Below are 15,362 nucleotides of genomic sequence, written 5' to 3'. Positions count from 1 at the left end.
GCGTTCACTGCCGTGGGGGAGGGACTGGCATTTCTTTCTTATCTCCCCACCCCCACCCCGGGCAGTGAGGCTGCAGCACTCAGTTGACCTTTTCCAAGCCTCTCCCTTCTGGCAGATTAAGTGGTCGTGTTTGCCAACTTCCTTGTGGAAGAACACACGAGACAGATATATTCTCCTTCAGTTTTCACTGAGAAATCTTTTTGTTAGTGATTTTGACAATAAATTTCAGCTAACATAGTCCCTCTTGCTCGTGTTCGTAAATGTCTTGGCTTGAACAAGCTCATTTCCCCCGGATTATTCAAAATGCGTTTTCCTGGTGTGACCCACTGCACTCCCACCCACCCTTCTATCTCCCCGATGCTCTCTAATAAGATACACAGGGTCACACATCATCAGACATATTTCACAGACGCAAAAGCCAAGGCACAGACAAGTTAAATAATTTAAATCAAACCCCAAAAGATCAGAACTGAGATGAGAGCTTGAGATTCCCTGTTTTCTTAGGGTGAATTATTTTGAGCTGTCATCTTTGTGAATTGAAAACAATAAGCACAGGCCATAGGAATGTGCAGGGGATGAAATTTAACCAAAACGAAAATGGACAGTGTCACCACATTGGTGTCTTAAATGTATCTCCAAATGTTTGCAGTTGGTAGTTATTTGGAGCCGGTTATTCGGTGCTTACTGGGCACCAGGGGGGTTTTTGTAGACCTCGGTATCACAGTGTCTACCAACAACAGACTCTTCTTTGGGGCTGGAACCAGATTACAAGTGTTTCCAAGTAAGTGCCGGAAACCAAGCAGCGATTTTGAAAAGATGTTTTTCTGTAAACAGCCAGCTTGCTTTGGTCCATCCTCAGGGTACTGCAGGCCACACTGGACAGGGCCCTCGGTAGGGCTGTCCACGCCTCTGCCTGCCTGGTCCCCTGGTCTCGGGACTCCGTGTCTCACAGGTAGAACTCTCTGTAAACCAAATCAGCTTAATCTATATGTGAATACCATGGTTCTGACTAGAATCTTACCAGCAGTGAAAATAAGACACTAGAGAATCAGATGCATTACGACTCCAAACAAATGATCTGTTTCTCTCTTTAGCATTTTTATTTAAAACATCAGGGAAGGTGAAGCAAGTTCAACCTCGCCAATCTGAAAACTTTACGAATTATGCTCCTCTTATATGCAGAGAGACCTAGATTGACTTTGGATGTTTAGTCATTCAATTTCATCATCTGTGTGTGGAATCTGTAATGGGCAAGGGAATCAAATATAATTAAATGGGCAAATAATCTTCAGTAGTCAATATTCCTGCATTGTTTTATGTGCTTTGCTCTGGACTTTTTATCTGGGATTTATCTCTAATAGGCTCCCTGGAAGGACAGTGAAGGTTTTTGTTAAGGTTTTTGTGTCTGTGTGGATAGCAACTATCGGTTGATCTGGGGCTCTGGGACCAAGCTAATTATAAAGCCAGGTAAGTCTCAGAGATGCGCCTGTAAGGGAGAGGAGACACGAGTTGAATAATACACGAAGCATAGCATGCAAATTATATTTTTAAGAACAATCCAGCTTGCTGGAGACAATGCACTCAACCCAGATGGAGTTTGCACTCCCAGTGAGAGGCAATGTCAGCCACCAACTCTCTTGTTTGGTCTAATTGCTTCCAGAATGAATAATATTTAACTAGCCCTCCAAAAGAGCAGAGCTGGGTTGTTAGGGAGTATCTGATTCCCTCTGATACAGTTAGAATGCTTTCCCAAGGATAGAACCAGCCTGATTCCACTGGAAGAGTAAATTCAGAGAAAAGAGAATGGTCCACAGTCAAAGACCAGTGGGTGAAAAGTAGTGTCCCTGCGGCCGTCCCCAGTCCTGGCCTCTGGCCGCTGTTTCATGTGGGAAGCAGATGCCCACAAAGCTTCCAGTCACTTGCTGGTGCATCACCTCAGGGTCCAGCCTTAGTGCAAGTCCCACAAGGATATAACTTAAAAGGCAGTATCAGGGCAGGTCAAGGGAATATGGAGGCCCAAGGGATGGCTGGCAAGTCAGCCTTTGCTGTGGTGGGTCTGAGGTGTGCTGAGCCTGAGAGACTAAGCCCATCCTCACCCCATCCCACCATGCCCCTTCCTGCGGATTCTTGTAAGGCTCTGAAAGGCTGTGTGAACTACAGGGGTGCTACAAACAAGCTCATCTTGGGGACCGGAACCATGCTTTCCGTGAAGCCAAGTACGTGAGTAATGGGGTTCTGTGTCCAGGGCAAGCAAAGTAACAGCCACTCTGATGAAAAGGAGGGCTGAGGGTTGACCTAGTACCCCCACGGTCACCCCTTTCCTCCCATGATACAGCAGAGAGAGGGAAATGGTACGAATGCTGAGATAAATCCCGGGAGGGACAACTACTGTGGTAATGTTGGTCCCATGTGGAAGCTGCAGGCTCTCTGCTCTGTGAACCCCATTTCCAGGCCACATGTCAGCTTGGGTCACACCTGTACCTGGGTAGATACAGCCTCTGCTAACCTGTCTGTACAATGGTGTGTCAGCTCTTCTACCAGCCACATCTTCTTTTTTCTTTTTCTTCTAAAAGAGACTCCAGAGCTACAGTTGGGGAGATTGCTGAGAAGTCAGGCAGAACTGACCCAAGGAGGAGGCTTAGGGTAGGTTAGTTCGATTTTAAAACAGGGACCCTTGTAACACCTTCCCCATATTTCCCACATTTGCATTACCCTTTCATTTTCTCTAGAATTAGTCCTTTGGGTCTGTTCTGGACACCCATTGCTTCCAGGCTGAGAGGTCAAAACATCAGTTTTGAATTCTTTCTCTTCAAATCTGAAGAATAGGGGCGCCTGGGTGGCTCAGTTGGTTAAGCGACTGCCTTCGGCTCAGGTCATGATCCCAGGGTCCTGGGATCGAGCCCCGCATCGGGCTCCCCGCTCGGCGGGAAGCCTGCTTCTCCCTTTCCCACTCCCCCTGCTTGTGTTCCTGCTCTCACTGTCTCTCTCTCTCTGTCAAATAAATAAATAAAAATCTTTTTAAAAAATCTGAAAAATAAGCAAGTCACAGTCATGTTGGAGATAAAATCAGGTCTCCCTCTCTCCCCAGGTTTACAATTCTGTCACTCAGGCTCTACTTTTCACCAAGACCTGATACAGCTGTCTTAGATGCTCACCTTCTCTCTTTTCTTCAATACCTGACATATATTACCATCCAGCCAATGCTCAGCGTTGTGATAAAGGCACTCCCATGTGCTCTTATCCTTGCCTCTAGGATATGACCTTCCTTATAACAAAATAGGTTCACTTCTTCCATTTATTTCAGAACTGGGCTTTCTAAAAGTGTAGGAGATGGTGTGTCATAACACTCTGCCCTTGTCTGTCTAAAATATCATGAGTCCATGGTGGAACTTCGTTGGGAAACTATAGGACTGTTCACCTTTTATCACTCTTCCCTGGTGAAATATTTTCTTTGGCTACCACATAGACACTATTGCAGTAAGAAAGCTTTAAAATAACTTGGCCAGTGAGTAGGGGACAGGACCATGAAGTTTGGGGGGAGTCTGGATGTGAGTTCAGATGGCTCTGTTGCTGGGAACCATCCCCGTGGAATAAGATTGCATCATCCCTTCAGACCTGTGTGTCTAAGGCTGAGCTCAGCCATGTGAGAACAAGAATTAACAAATTATTTGATTCAGCTCTGGCAGATTTAGGCCTAGAAATGCAAAAAGATCTGAAAATCTCATAAGTTTGGTCTTTTAAAATAAAAATATATTGCTTTATGTAGCAGAACCATTTTTTTTTTCTTCCAATCCTCAAAGACCAATTTCCAGAGACATAGGAAAAAAAAGAAAGCACAAGGAGTCCAACTGCCCTCTCACCACCATGCCATGTTTGGCGGGGTTTTACTAGGGGTTTCAGTAAAGGCAGGAAGTGCTGTGGCAATAACAATGCCAGAATCTTCTTTGGAACGGGAACCCAGCTGGTGGTAAAGCCCAGTAAGTGGCCACGTTCTGTTTATATTTGACCAAACCAATAAATCCTGTGAAGTTAGTGAAGATTTAATTTAATATGTAGGCAAATGTACCGTTTGAAAACTGACTTTTGCAAATGCATGAAACATTCATGATTGTTGGGAATAGAGCAATAATGATAAATAGATGCAAAACGAGACCACCCCAAATTGCCTTTAATGTGGTAGCTTAGCTCTCCTTCTGAAGAGATATTGGGGCCACCAGTTATTTACAGCCACAGTATCAAACTATATTCAGCAATGATTTGTGTGTTTACTGTGATTTTGCCCACCAAACTTGTCTTTCGTTCTGTTAAAAATGAGAATCTATCTCATTCTAAATGCCACTAATATGTACAAGTTACCTTCTTTGTCTCTCACGCCTGCATATGTATTTATTCTAATAGATCCAATCCAAAACCCACACATTTTCCCGCTTAGACAAATGCCCACATCTAGTCCCATACATGTCAGATTTCACTAAAAACATAGCTTTCCTATTCAAATGCAATGGGGGATAAAAACCATTCAGAGATGAATTGACAATCCCAGATGGCTTTATAAACACCTGAGAGGAAATTCAGAGTAAAATAAAATGGCAGGTGTGATGACAAGGTTTTTGTTTAATGATCAGTTCCTCCATAGGGAGTAAAAACATTTTAAACATGCCGCACTGGGAAGGAGGGAAATAAGGAATTCAGGAGGCCGGCATTCCTGGGGCTGCACCTGAGGTGTCAGTTCCTCCACAGTGCCATTTTGGGGACAATGCGGCCCATCCAAATGTCAGTGAAAAAGTGAATTTTAAGAGTCATGTGTTGGCAAGTTGGCTGACTGAGTTATTAAACCCTACAACTGAGACTATGAAGTGACCAACCCAAGGAGCTTTAAAGTAAGATAGCCTATTTCGGAATGGTTTAGCTGTGGGAAACACCAAAAGACCAGGAAACAAGCAAGATCACTCCATAAGTTTGCTTAAATCCAGTGAGCATGACCAACCCACATTAATCTTTTTTTAAATGACTGCAGTAAACAGCATCTGAGGGTCAGATAGACAATGAGGAGGAGACAGTAGGGCTTGGTTCTTTATGAGTCAAACAAGGAGCCCATCAGGGCTGGTGGTGATGGTATCAGGTGTCCATCTCTTCGTGGTAAGAGACTGTGTCCACGTACTGTGAAAGGAGGACATTTCCCGAAAGACTAGGATCCCTCTGGGCCAAAATGAATGATCCCCACTGTCCCTGGCTGGCTCAGGTCTATCATGAGTGCAGCAAACCATGTGCTTGTCCTAGGATGAGGCATCTTCAGGGTCTGGCGATAAGGCCACTCTAACAGAGCCAAGGGTGAGGTGAGAGGGCTCTGTAATGCAGCTCTGTCTCAGATGTGTGGCTGACGTGGCCCTTACCCCCATCTTTCTTTGGGCTCTGAAGGGTGAATTTCTAGCCCAATGGTGGTTGGCCAGCCAGTTTTTGACTTCCGTAATAGAATTGTGTTGGATATCGCAAAGGAGTCTGCTGAATTGTTGCTTTTATAATTTGCCCTCTGTGTTAAATGAGGTCATCCAATTTCCCCTCTGCACATTTGCAATAAGTAACATAAAATTCAAGCAAAATAACCAGGAGACACAGAGAAAGATGGCTGAAGAGATAATGAGGCCTGTTTATTATAGTAGAAGGAGACAGCATGGGGATCTGTTAAGTCCCAGGAAGATGAAATATCCATTAAGGGATGTGTAACTTTCCTGAAAAAATCACCAAGAGTTTTTGTTGGGGCCCCAATCACAGTGTGAACAAACTGAAAAAATCAGCTTTGGAAAGGGGACTCAACTTAATGTTCTCCCCAGTAAGTACTGTTCTTGTGATTTTCTGGTATTAACTCCCACTGAGTTCAAAGTGGCTTTGGTGTTGGGCGTGAACAGTTTCGTAGGCTCAAAGACGTGTGGGCAGCTTCTAGATCCTGGGCCCTTCCGCTCTCACGGAGGCCAGGTCCTTGGCCTTTCCACAGCTTAGCCAAATACCAATTCTTTCCCCTCCAGAGCTAGGGAAGTTGCTGCCAGGGTTCTGCTGCTTACATACCAATTATCTTTTTCATTGTTTATATATTATCAAGAGTACAAAATCATGACCCTTTGCCCAGAGTCTATCTTCAAGTCTCTCCCCGCCCCAGGGCTTGTCCCCAGTGGACTTTGTTTGAACACATTGTTAAATCCAGTGTGATTTCTGGCTCCAACCAAAGTGGTTTTGGAAGTAACTGCAGCCTACCTATCACCCTCTCCTTCCACTCTTCATTAAAGACCCACTTTTTCCTGTTTCGCCTCTGCTAAGATTCCTGGCTCTTGATGCTCCATGCCTTCTCATTTCCCCTGTTCCAGGGAGGGGTGGGAGATAACTTTTTTAAAGACCTACTTAAATGCCAGAGGCAACAAAGATGGTGTGTCGGCCAAGAGCAACAGCTTGTGTTGAGGCTTCTCGCTCTGTGCCATTTTCCAAATCCTTTTTATTTCTAGCACAGCAAAGAGTTCATCATGAGGCCAGAGACAGGGGTTTCCTTTGGAACATTTTTCACAGGCCTAACAATAAACTGGAAGTTTGCAGGTTTCAGAAATGCATTCTTGTGGGGCCACGGCTCCATGTATGGAAGCTCTTGTAGCCGGTCAAAGCCAGAGACATCTTCATGATACCACATTTTGTAGAGGATCAGGGAGAAGGACCCAAAGACATGCTAAGGGAAAACAAAAACTATCGTTAAGTGGGAAGATTTTGATCTAGGAAAAAGATTAACAAGAGGAAACATCCAGAACAACCTGGGCCAGGCATTCAGAGTTTTTGTTATGGAGGCAATCGCTGTGGGAATTCAGGAAACAGCCCGCCTGTCTTTGGAAAGGGCACAAGACTTTCTGTGATTCCAAGTAAGTGTCCCTGGCCATCCCTAATTTTGATCAGCGCGGCTTCTTCCCTTAATGATTTTTTCCAATGTTCCTAGGAATGCTTTTGCGCCGCCCCCCCCCCCCCGCCCCCAGAAAAGGTCTATCTATTAAGAGCTGGGAAGTGAGTTCTGAGCAGGAAGATAAACAGGTTACACTGGCATGATTCAAAAGCCCGCCAGACAATCAGAAGCAAACACAAGTATCTCAGTCTGGCCTCGGCGCCTCCAGCTTACTCTGACCACAGAGTTTGGCCCAGTTCCCTCCTCTGGTCCCAGGAGACCAAAACCTTGGGACAGAAAACTAGAGACTCCTTGGCCTGAGGCGCACAGGGAGGCTCGTCTGAGATCCAGGAGGCATTTAAAATATTTAATGTTGTGATTAATTTTAATTTGTCTAAGAAATGCATGAAAATTTCTCATTGTAAAACCAATTCAAATTACAGATAAAGCTAATACTCACCTTGACCCACTTCCTTCTATATGAATTTTCTCCCCCTCCCCCCAGAAACGACCACTGGGACTGGTGTAGTATGTTATGATGAATTTCTTTTTTTTTTTTTAAAGATTTTATTTATTTATTTGACAGAGAGAGACACAGCGAGAAAGGGAACACAAGCAGGGGGAGTGGGAGAGGGAGAAGCAGGCTTCCCGCGGAGCGGGGAGCCCGATGTGGGGTTCGAACCCAGGACCCTGGGCTCATGACCTGAGCCGAAGGCAGATGCTTAACCAACTGAGCCACCCAGGCGCCCCATGATGAGTTTCTATTTGGAGTTTGTTGACATGAAGTCTTGGGTCTTCAAGGAAGGAGGCTGGAGACACAAAGTACTCAGACTGCCACTTGCAGATTTCAGTTAGATAAGGCACAGTTGCTTGAATGCAAAGGCTGTTGGCAAAGGAGAGCCACCTTCCCAGGAGCTCTCAAAGACTGGATGGGTCTTTGGTCAGAGAACACCTTGGCTGGAGACAGGAGAATGGACAAGATGGCCTCTGAAATCCAGCCAGGTCTCTAGGGATGGTCCACCCCATGGCCAGCCTCTGTCACAGGCTCTTCTGTCTGTCATCTGATTATCATTACGGTCTGAGCTTTTGTCAGCACTGCTCCTGTGCTGTTAGTGCTTTGATTTTTCTCAGCATCTACGGGGTTTTTGCAAAGAAAGGGAACTCTGTGCATACTCTGCGGGTGGGAGTTACGGACTCACGTTCGGGAAGGGCACCAAACTCATGGTCACACCAAGTAAGTTCTTCTTTCTGGCTTATTATTCTTCCCAACAAGCCTGTCCTCCATCATGCAGAAGCTGTCAAAACACAGGTGGTGTTTTCTTTGCTTGGTTTGTGTTGGGTGGTTCGTGATACCAGTTGGAAAACAAGGTTATTAATGCATAGTTCCCTAGGGCATTGTGCTTGGCTTTTACTATCCATGGAATCTCTCCCTGAGAAAATGTGTGAGCCTCCACGAGGAGGAAGGTCCAGGAAAAGTAAGCAGGAAAAAGGCTGGAATTGGATGAAAATAGACAAAAGGCCCGCAGGAATAACAAACAAGATGGGATCCCAGGAGACCTGCAGTAGCTGCGTTGAATGAATTTCCCAGGAGGTGCTCCTGCCAAGGCCCATTCTTTCAAGGAAAATTATGGCAAGTACAACCGGGCTGGGAAGTTGCTAGTTATTAGTATTCATCCCACGTTCTAACCTAATTACAAAGAGATTGTTTTGGCCATGGGCAGTCATTTCAGGTTCTGTTTTCCTGCTTACCTCCTCCACCTCCACCTGTCTTCCTAAGGGCCCCAGTCAAGGTTACTGCAATAGCACTAAGCACTGTGTAACACCAATACAGGCAAATTAACCTTTGGGGACGGGACCACGCTCACTGTGAAGCCAAGTAAGTTGTGTTCTTCTTTGGCGGGGCCTTCAGGGGCAATCAATCAAATCATTAGTTTGAAAAATACTTTAATCCTGTGCATCTGCTTGGGCTCTTTATTAATGTTCTTTCCCCAAGCCAAAGAGAGTCGGTTCCCTTCTCTGCTTTAAAATGAGATGCGCATGCATGCACACACACACACACACACACACACACACACACACACACACACATATGCACGCACACACAGTCTCGTACTGTGGCTCATGGTGAGGGGCTCTCAGGAGCATATACAACATTTTCAAAGAAATAGAGGTATAAACAATCATTGAGCCAATGAGAATGTCAGGAAGGGTCTCCGGAGGGAACCCAGTGCTATACCACCCCTAACTAGGCTTCCCTGCATGCACCCTGGCCATTTGGGATATGCTCTGGCTCCTTCTGATGCTCTAGGGCAGGAATTCCTCGGTGCCTCTCTGTAATCAATTCTGAAATTTAGCAAGCCTTGCTGCCAGGAAGTATTTTTTACATCTAACTTTGACCACCACCACCCACCACTGCAATTTAAATCTCTCAAAAGAACCGTTAGAACTTTGGGCATCTCATTTGGGAGTAAAATTTCTTCTGTAGAACATGACACCCAGCACTGAGTCTACTTCTGCAGCATCTCTGAGAGGCCATGTGTTCCCTGGGCACATTTGGAACCTGGGTATTTATGGATTAAGCAATATAGCATGAGCTTTAGAGATAGAAAAACCGAAATTCAAGTCTTGGCTCCACTACTTTGTTTAGCTGTGTGACCTTGGGCAAATTACTTAACCTCTCTGAGCCTCATTTGCCCCAACCATAAAATAAGGATTAAAAAAAATCTACCATGCTGAGTTATTGTAATGATCAGATAAAATAATACAGCTAAAGTATTTAGCATAGTGCCCAAAACATAAGAAGAGCTCATTAAGCCCTAGCTATTAATAATAATGATAAACATCATCTCCAACCACAGTAGAACTTCTGTTTCGCCCCTCGGGCTCTTCTGTCAAGACTCTGTCATGCATCAGGAGAAGAGCTGCCATGGGGGGAGGGTGGAAAGTGTCAACCTGTTCTATGAAATTCTTCACCTGGGATTTGAAAGTATCTAAGTGGAAATAGAAAGAATCCTGGATCATTTAAATACAAAATCATCCAAGTGTCAGAGGCAGGGGAGAGGTTTCTGCAGGGAGCTGCATGGCCGGAGCTCCTGAGGCTGCTCACAGGCCCTTGGAGCAGAGGTGCACTCACAGTAGCCGAAACCTTACACCTCCCACCATGCGGACCCCAGTGTGACTTCCTCCAGAGTGCCCCAAGACACAGGCTTCCCATGTGGAGGAACAGGGATAGAAAGAGAATGGAAGTCCCACAGGAAAGAGCAACCTGTCCCCAAATTGTCCTTCTGCTCCTCTAGGTAATGAAGCTCATGATGAACTATGGCACCTGTAAATAGCCGGAGATGGGAGATCAGTAAAGTCCATAGAGGCAAATCGGGGCAGTGAATATGGAAACACGAGGTGGAGGGGAAAGTGGAATCAAGTCACAGAACGCAGTCTGGGATAGGAGGCATCAGACAGAAGCTAGAGGGGCCGTGTTCTCCAGCTCCACCAGGACTCAGGCCACAGGACGCAGCTAATACTGCAAGAAGAAGGGAGTGAGGTTAGTGATAAAACCTTCCTAATAGGTTTTTGAACAGTGAAAGTGAGCTGTCAGGAGTAGTTGCCAGAACACCTTCTCTAGAGGGTTTTGAAAGGAGATAGACACCCTCCTATCAGGGGTGATTGATGTGCAGCTCTGCCTCAAGGCAGAATAAGAAATGAGAGACCCTCTTTAAGCCTCTTTCTAGACCCTGGAGTCTCTCTCCGGGAAAACAAAAAAACAAAAAACAAAAAACTCTGGCCTATTAATGCAGAGCTGCATCCTTCAGGACACCAGGGTCGCTGGGTCAAGTTTTGGAACCTTTGCTTGGTGTGTCCCAAACTCCCTTTGTTCTCAGGACTGGACAGGACAAACAGGCTGGCTTTTTCATCCTCAAGCTAAAAACACAGGTTCTGGGTCCTGGGTCCAGGGTACTGAGTTCTGGGCTGTTTGTGGTGTTGAGATGAAGTCAGGGGAGCTCTAGGGGGTTTTTGCAGAGCCCAGAGGCACTGTGGGACTAACTACGGCCAGGGTTTGAGCTTCGGTCGGGGAACCGGCTTGTCCGTACTGCCCTGTAAGTACAGTTCCGTGGGAGAAGAGATGAGCCCGGGCTCGGTGTGGGAGTGAGCCAGAGGGTCTTGAGGCCTGGGTCCATAGTGACCTCAGGAGCAGGGATGGAGAGGGAGGTAGAAAGGGACAATAAGGAGGGGGAGGGATCACTCATTCCGGGAGGAAAATCACGGGTCTGTGTGGATAACACCGGAGGAAATGCATTGGAGGTTTCCCTTCTCAGGAGGGCCTGGTGTGCAGGAAAGCTGAGTTGGCAGGTTTTTGATGCTGAGAGAATCACGGTGCACAAGGACAAGGCTACTCTTTTATCTTTGGGAAGGGGACAAGGCTGCTTGTCAAGCCAAGTAAGTGGCATATAATTTGAATTGTGCGCTGAATACTATTATCTCCAAAAGGAAGACCTGCTCTCTTTTCCGTGGGGGCCTCCTTGGGTCAGAAGAGCATTAAAAGGGTTGAACTGACCAAGGCCCAGTGCCTGATCATCTTCCTCACCCTTGAAGGAGCTCTGGAAGGGGTAGAGGGGAAAGAACTCGCCAGGACCCCACCAATAACTCAGTCCTGGGGTCTGTCCACTCTCCCAGTCTTCCAGTAAGTAAAACCAGCTGATGGCAAGTCTTCCTCCGAAGGAGATGCCAGTAGAGTTCTCCCTATTTCATGGACTTAAAAACGGAGGCAAGTAGAGGCCAGTGATGGATACAGTTCCAAGAGGCTCAGAGCTCAGAGATCCTGGAACAGGTTTTCCAGGAGACTCATGAATTCAAAGCACCAGGTGATTTAAAGGCGAGGGCAGCCGTGGTGATCGGCTGTAATGTGAACTCCGGCAGTGCTGAGGACTGGGCTTGGCATGAGGTGAACTCCTAGACGTGGTGGGTTTTTGTCACTAAAGAGTCTAGAGCCAGGGCCCGGCGGGCTTCCTTAACCCCAGAGGCCCTGCGCTCTGGCCCTACTGCCCAGGAAGTACAGCTCTTGGCAAGCATCATCCTGGGCATCTTGAAAGAAGAGAAATTAGAGGAGAAGGGAGGGAAAAGCTTATATCTCATATCATGCAGTTACCTCATTTTGTAGCAAGATTGTTTCCCCATAAGCAGTTTGTCTTCATTTAGCAGCTGTCTTGTCTGGGGAAGCCATTTTGTAGCAGTGTTTGTCACTAGTGTGACAACTGATGGCTGGTGGAAATTGAATTTTGGAGCCGGGACCCAAGTTGTGGTCACTGCAGATAGGCTTGATTCCCTGGAGTCTCACCTGCCCTTAATTTTAACCCCCGGGTGCCACGTATTTCTAGCCGAGACCGTGAGAAACAGAGTTGAAAGGAAGACGTTTCCCTGAGCAGCAATATCCAGAGCCATTAAGCAAAAACGAGAAATCGGTTTGGATAGAAACATTTTTTGATAAATAGGAATTCTCATTATTCTCTATCAGTCCCCTGTGTAAGTACTTTATTCCCCTTATAAGAAAAAAAGTTACAATAAGTATAGCCACAATTCATGCTATGGTGTGAGAGAGATCTGATGTGGACTTTTGGGTAGAGGATTAGAAATGTGTTCAAGAAGATTGGATGTGTTTTTGACAGGATATGTAACACAGTGTGAATTATAACCAGGGAGGGAAGCTTATCTTCGGACAAGGAACCGAGTTATCTGTGAAGCCCAGTAAGTATAGAAGTGTACCCCTGGATTAAGCAATGTCTGTGGATTAGGGGCTGATTTAGACTCAATTATACACTATCTGAAGAATGTTTAGAAAGGGTGAATGAGCATCAAATAGAAGGAAGACAAAAGTCTCCCTGGCTAGGATCTGCCGTCTTGGTGCAAAATGGGCATGTGGGGGAGTCCTGGGAATTGCTCCCAGAATATATGTGGTGGGACTAACGAGGTGTGACTGTGTACTTGGGGTACTGGCTAGGTCCCGTTGCCCCGGATTTGTAGTCATTGGTGGATGAGACTTCTAATTCCTCAATAAGCCCCTAAGGCACTATTCTTTTTGGCTAAGATTATGTCAACTTATAGAAGGAACCTTATAAATAATGATCATTGACCCAAATAACTGTGATTAGCCTCTCCCAGAGTCTGAAAATCACTTTTTTTTTTAAATGTTTATTCCTAAGTACTGTGGGACACCTCCTGGTTCTAAAGCTTTGGGCCAAAAATTTGTAAAACATATCCTCCTGGAGCAGAGAGAACCCTTAAAATCATCCCTATTGACTGCCTCCATTTTTGATGGAACTAAGGCCTGTGGAGGAAACCGATCATGGTCCTACAGGCTGTCTGTGCCTGAGCTGGAACTAGAACTTGAATCTCCAGTTTGCTGAGCTTGTTTCGACAATTAATTCTCCTGGCCTGAAGTTTGAAGAGCCCACAGGACTCATCTGACAAATATTTTTGTTCATCTACTCTACACCAGGCTTGGTGCTGAGACCAGGGACCCATCAGGGAACAAACTCAACGTGATATTGCCCTCAGGGGACAACATCCCCTGACCCTCTGGAGGTGGATCTCATTTGTTCCCTCAAATATGACAATCCATATTCTGATCCCTCCTGGGCATGACCCTTTTGTGCCATCCTCACTACTTTAGGGAATATTAAAGTTCGTTTTTCTTGCATTTTTTATCTCTTTTAGCAGCTAAATCAAAATAGGGACCACCTTAGGAGAAAAGAAATGACCCAAAAGTAAAGTGGAAAACTAGATATTTCCCCAATAATTTAATCATTATAAAATTATTTTATCAGTATCAAACTAGCAGCCAAAGTAACTAGAAAATGCTCTATACCTCATTTCCATCCTATAGACTCAGTCTGAGGAGGACTCAAGGATTTATCCCTGGTTGCACAACTCAGTAATGCCCAGAGTGGAGGAGAAAGAGTCTCTGTCCCGAGCCTTATGAGTCTTCTTAGATAAAAAGATGTGAACCCTGATTTAACATCTAAAATCAGAGAGCACTTACTCTACATATATATTGCAAGCATATGTTTGATGCTTAGAACTCTGTAGTAGAAAGTGGAAAACAAAGATTCCCTAGGAGACAGTGGGGTTGTAAAGACAAGGATTTATTCATGATTTGTAGGTAGGCAGGATGGTTACTCCAACAAACCTAGGCTGACAGTGATGTAAGGCCTAACCCATAGAGTAACTGCCAACTCTTTACTCTGTGCTCTGCCAGCCTGGCCCATTTGATCTGGTTTTTGTTGCTGGGCATATCACAGTGTTTCTTCTGGTTCAGGCTGGCAACTGACCTTCGGCTCTGGGACCCAGCTGACTGTTGTACCTGGTAGGCTACCACGGTCAAATACTCTTTGCACTGATTTATTAATCTATAAATGTGTACTGTACATACATGGATCCTGATGGGCCTGGGGCTGAGGGTACAGGAGAGACACCAAGAACACATGCTCAAAACGGTAACGTGAAAAGAGAAGTATTCATTCATCAAAGGCCAAAGAGAAAGAGAAGCCTTTTTGCTATGTTTGGAAGGGGAGTTGATGAAAGAGAGTAGAGAAGAAGCTATCCTAACCTAGAAGAATCGCTGAATAATAGGAACAGATTCCATAAAGGGAGTCTCTGTTTCTCATAATATTTTCATTTGAACCAGAGGAAATGCTGCAAGACGGTTTGACCAGGAACGATCTTAAACCAAGTCTAGTTGGCCAGCTCTATTTCTAGCCTGTCCTAGCTTACTTTTATGTAAGTTGCTAATCACAAAGGTGCCCATTTAAGATATTTAAATGCAGCTCTATTTCTATAGCTCTCTGGTGCCCTTCCAGCAAAGTGTTCCCGTAACACACTGCTTATCATTTCTACAAGTAAGAACAAGTAAGCCCCTTGCCCTCCAAAACTGCATGAGTATTATAATTACTTGGCTTAGACTGAAGTCACCTCCATTTTATTTCTCCTAACTGTGTTCATTTGTTGAAATTTGTTTAAATCCAAACTGTGTGGGTGTCTAACTGTTGGCACTGAGGTTTCCTTTGTGTTCTTATTGTCAGCAAAATATTTTGCTCATAAATAATGTTTCATCTAGACTTGCAAATGACAGCCAGCACTGTGGCCTCTTTTCTTTCCCCCTTGTGAAAGGGAACATGCAGGCAGAAAGGAAAAAAAAAAAAAAAAGAGCCAAAATGTACAGTTTCATTGTGGGGGCTGGAAGGAGAGTGTCAGTGTGGATGGTAAAGTACATTTGGTTATATGATGTAAGTACTTTGACAGATAGGATACAAGGATCTTGGTAGATGATACATGCAGACAGACTACAGCTAACTAGCTGGTGTGATTCAGGATATCATTAAAAGCAGCTCAGGTCAAGTTGTCAAGCACAATGCAAATCCCAGTACAGACTCCAGATAGCCCTGGGCCTAAAGGCAGA

General features: G+C 45.3%; 1 gene segment (V, D, J or C); it reads left to right on the top strand.

Annotated features, from left to right (window-relative positions):
• Nucleotides 1-15,362, top strand: part of LOC113908991 — a 394,892-nt gene that overhangs the window by 349,236 nt on the left and 30,294 nt on the right. The window contains 1 exon segment of the C gene segment in view: nt 1,418-1,467. Coding sequence covers nt 1,418-1,467 — 50 coding nt within the window.

This window comes from Zalophus californianus, chromosome 6 (assembly GCF_009762305.2).
Source record: "Zalophus californianus isolate mZalCal1 chromosome 6, mZalCal1.pri.v2, whole genome shotgun sequence".
In the NCBI taxonomy this organism is placed as follows: domain Eukaryota; kingdom Metazoa; phylum Chordata; class Mammalia; order Carnivora; family Otariidae; genus Zalophus; species Zalophus californianus.
Note: the sequence above shows the minus strand (reverse complement) of the source record. Positions and strands in the feature narration are given on the sequence as shown.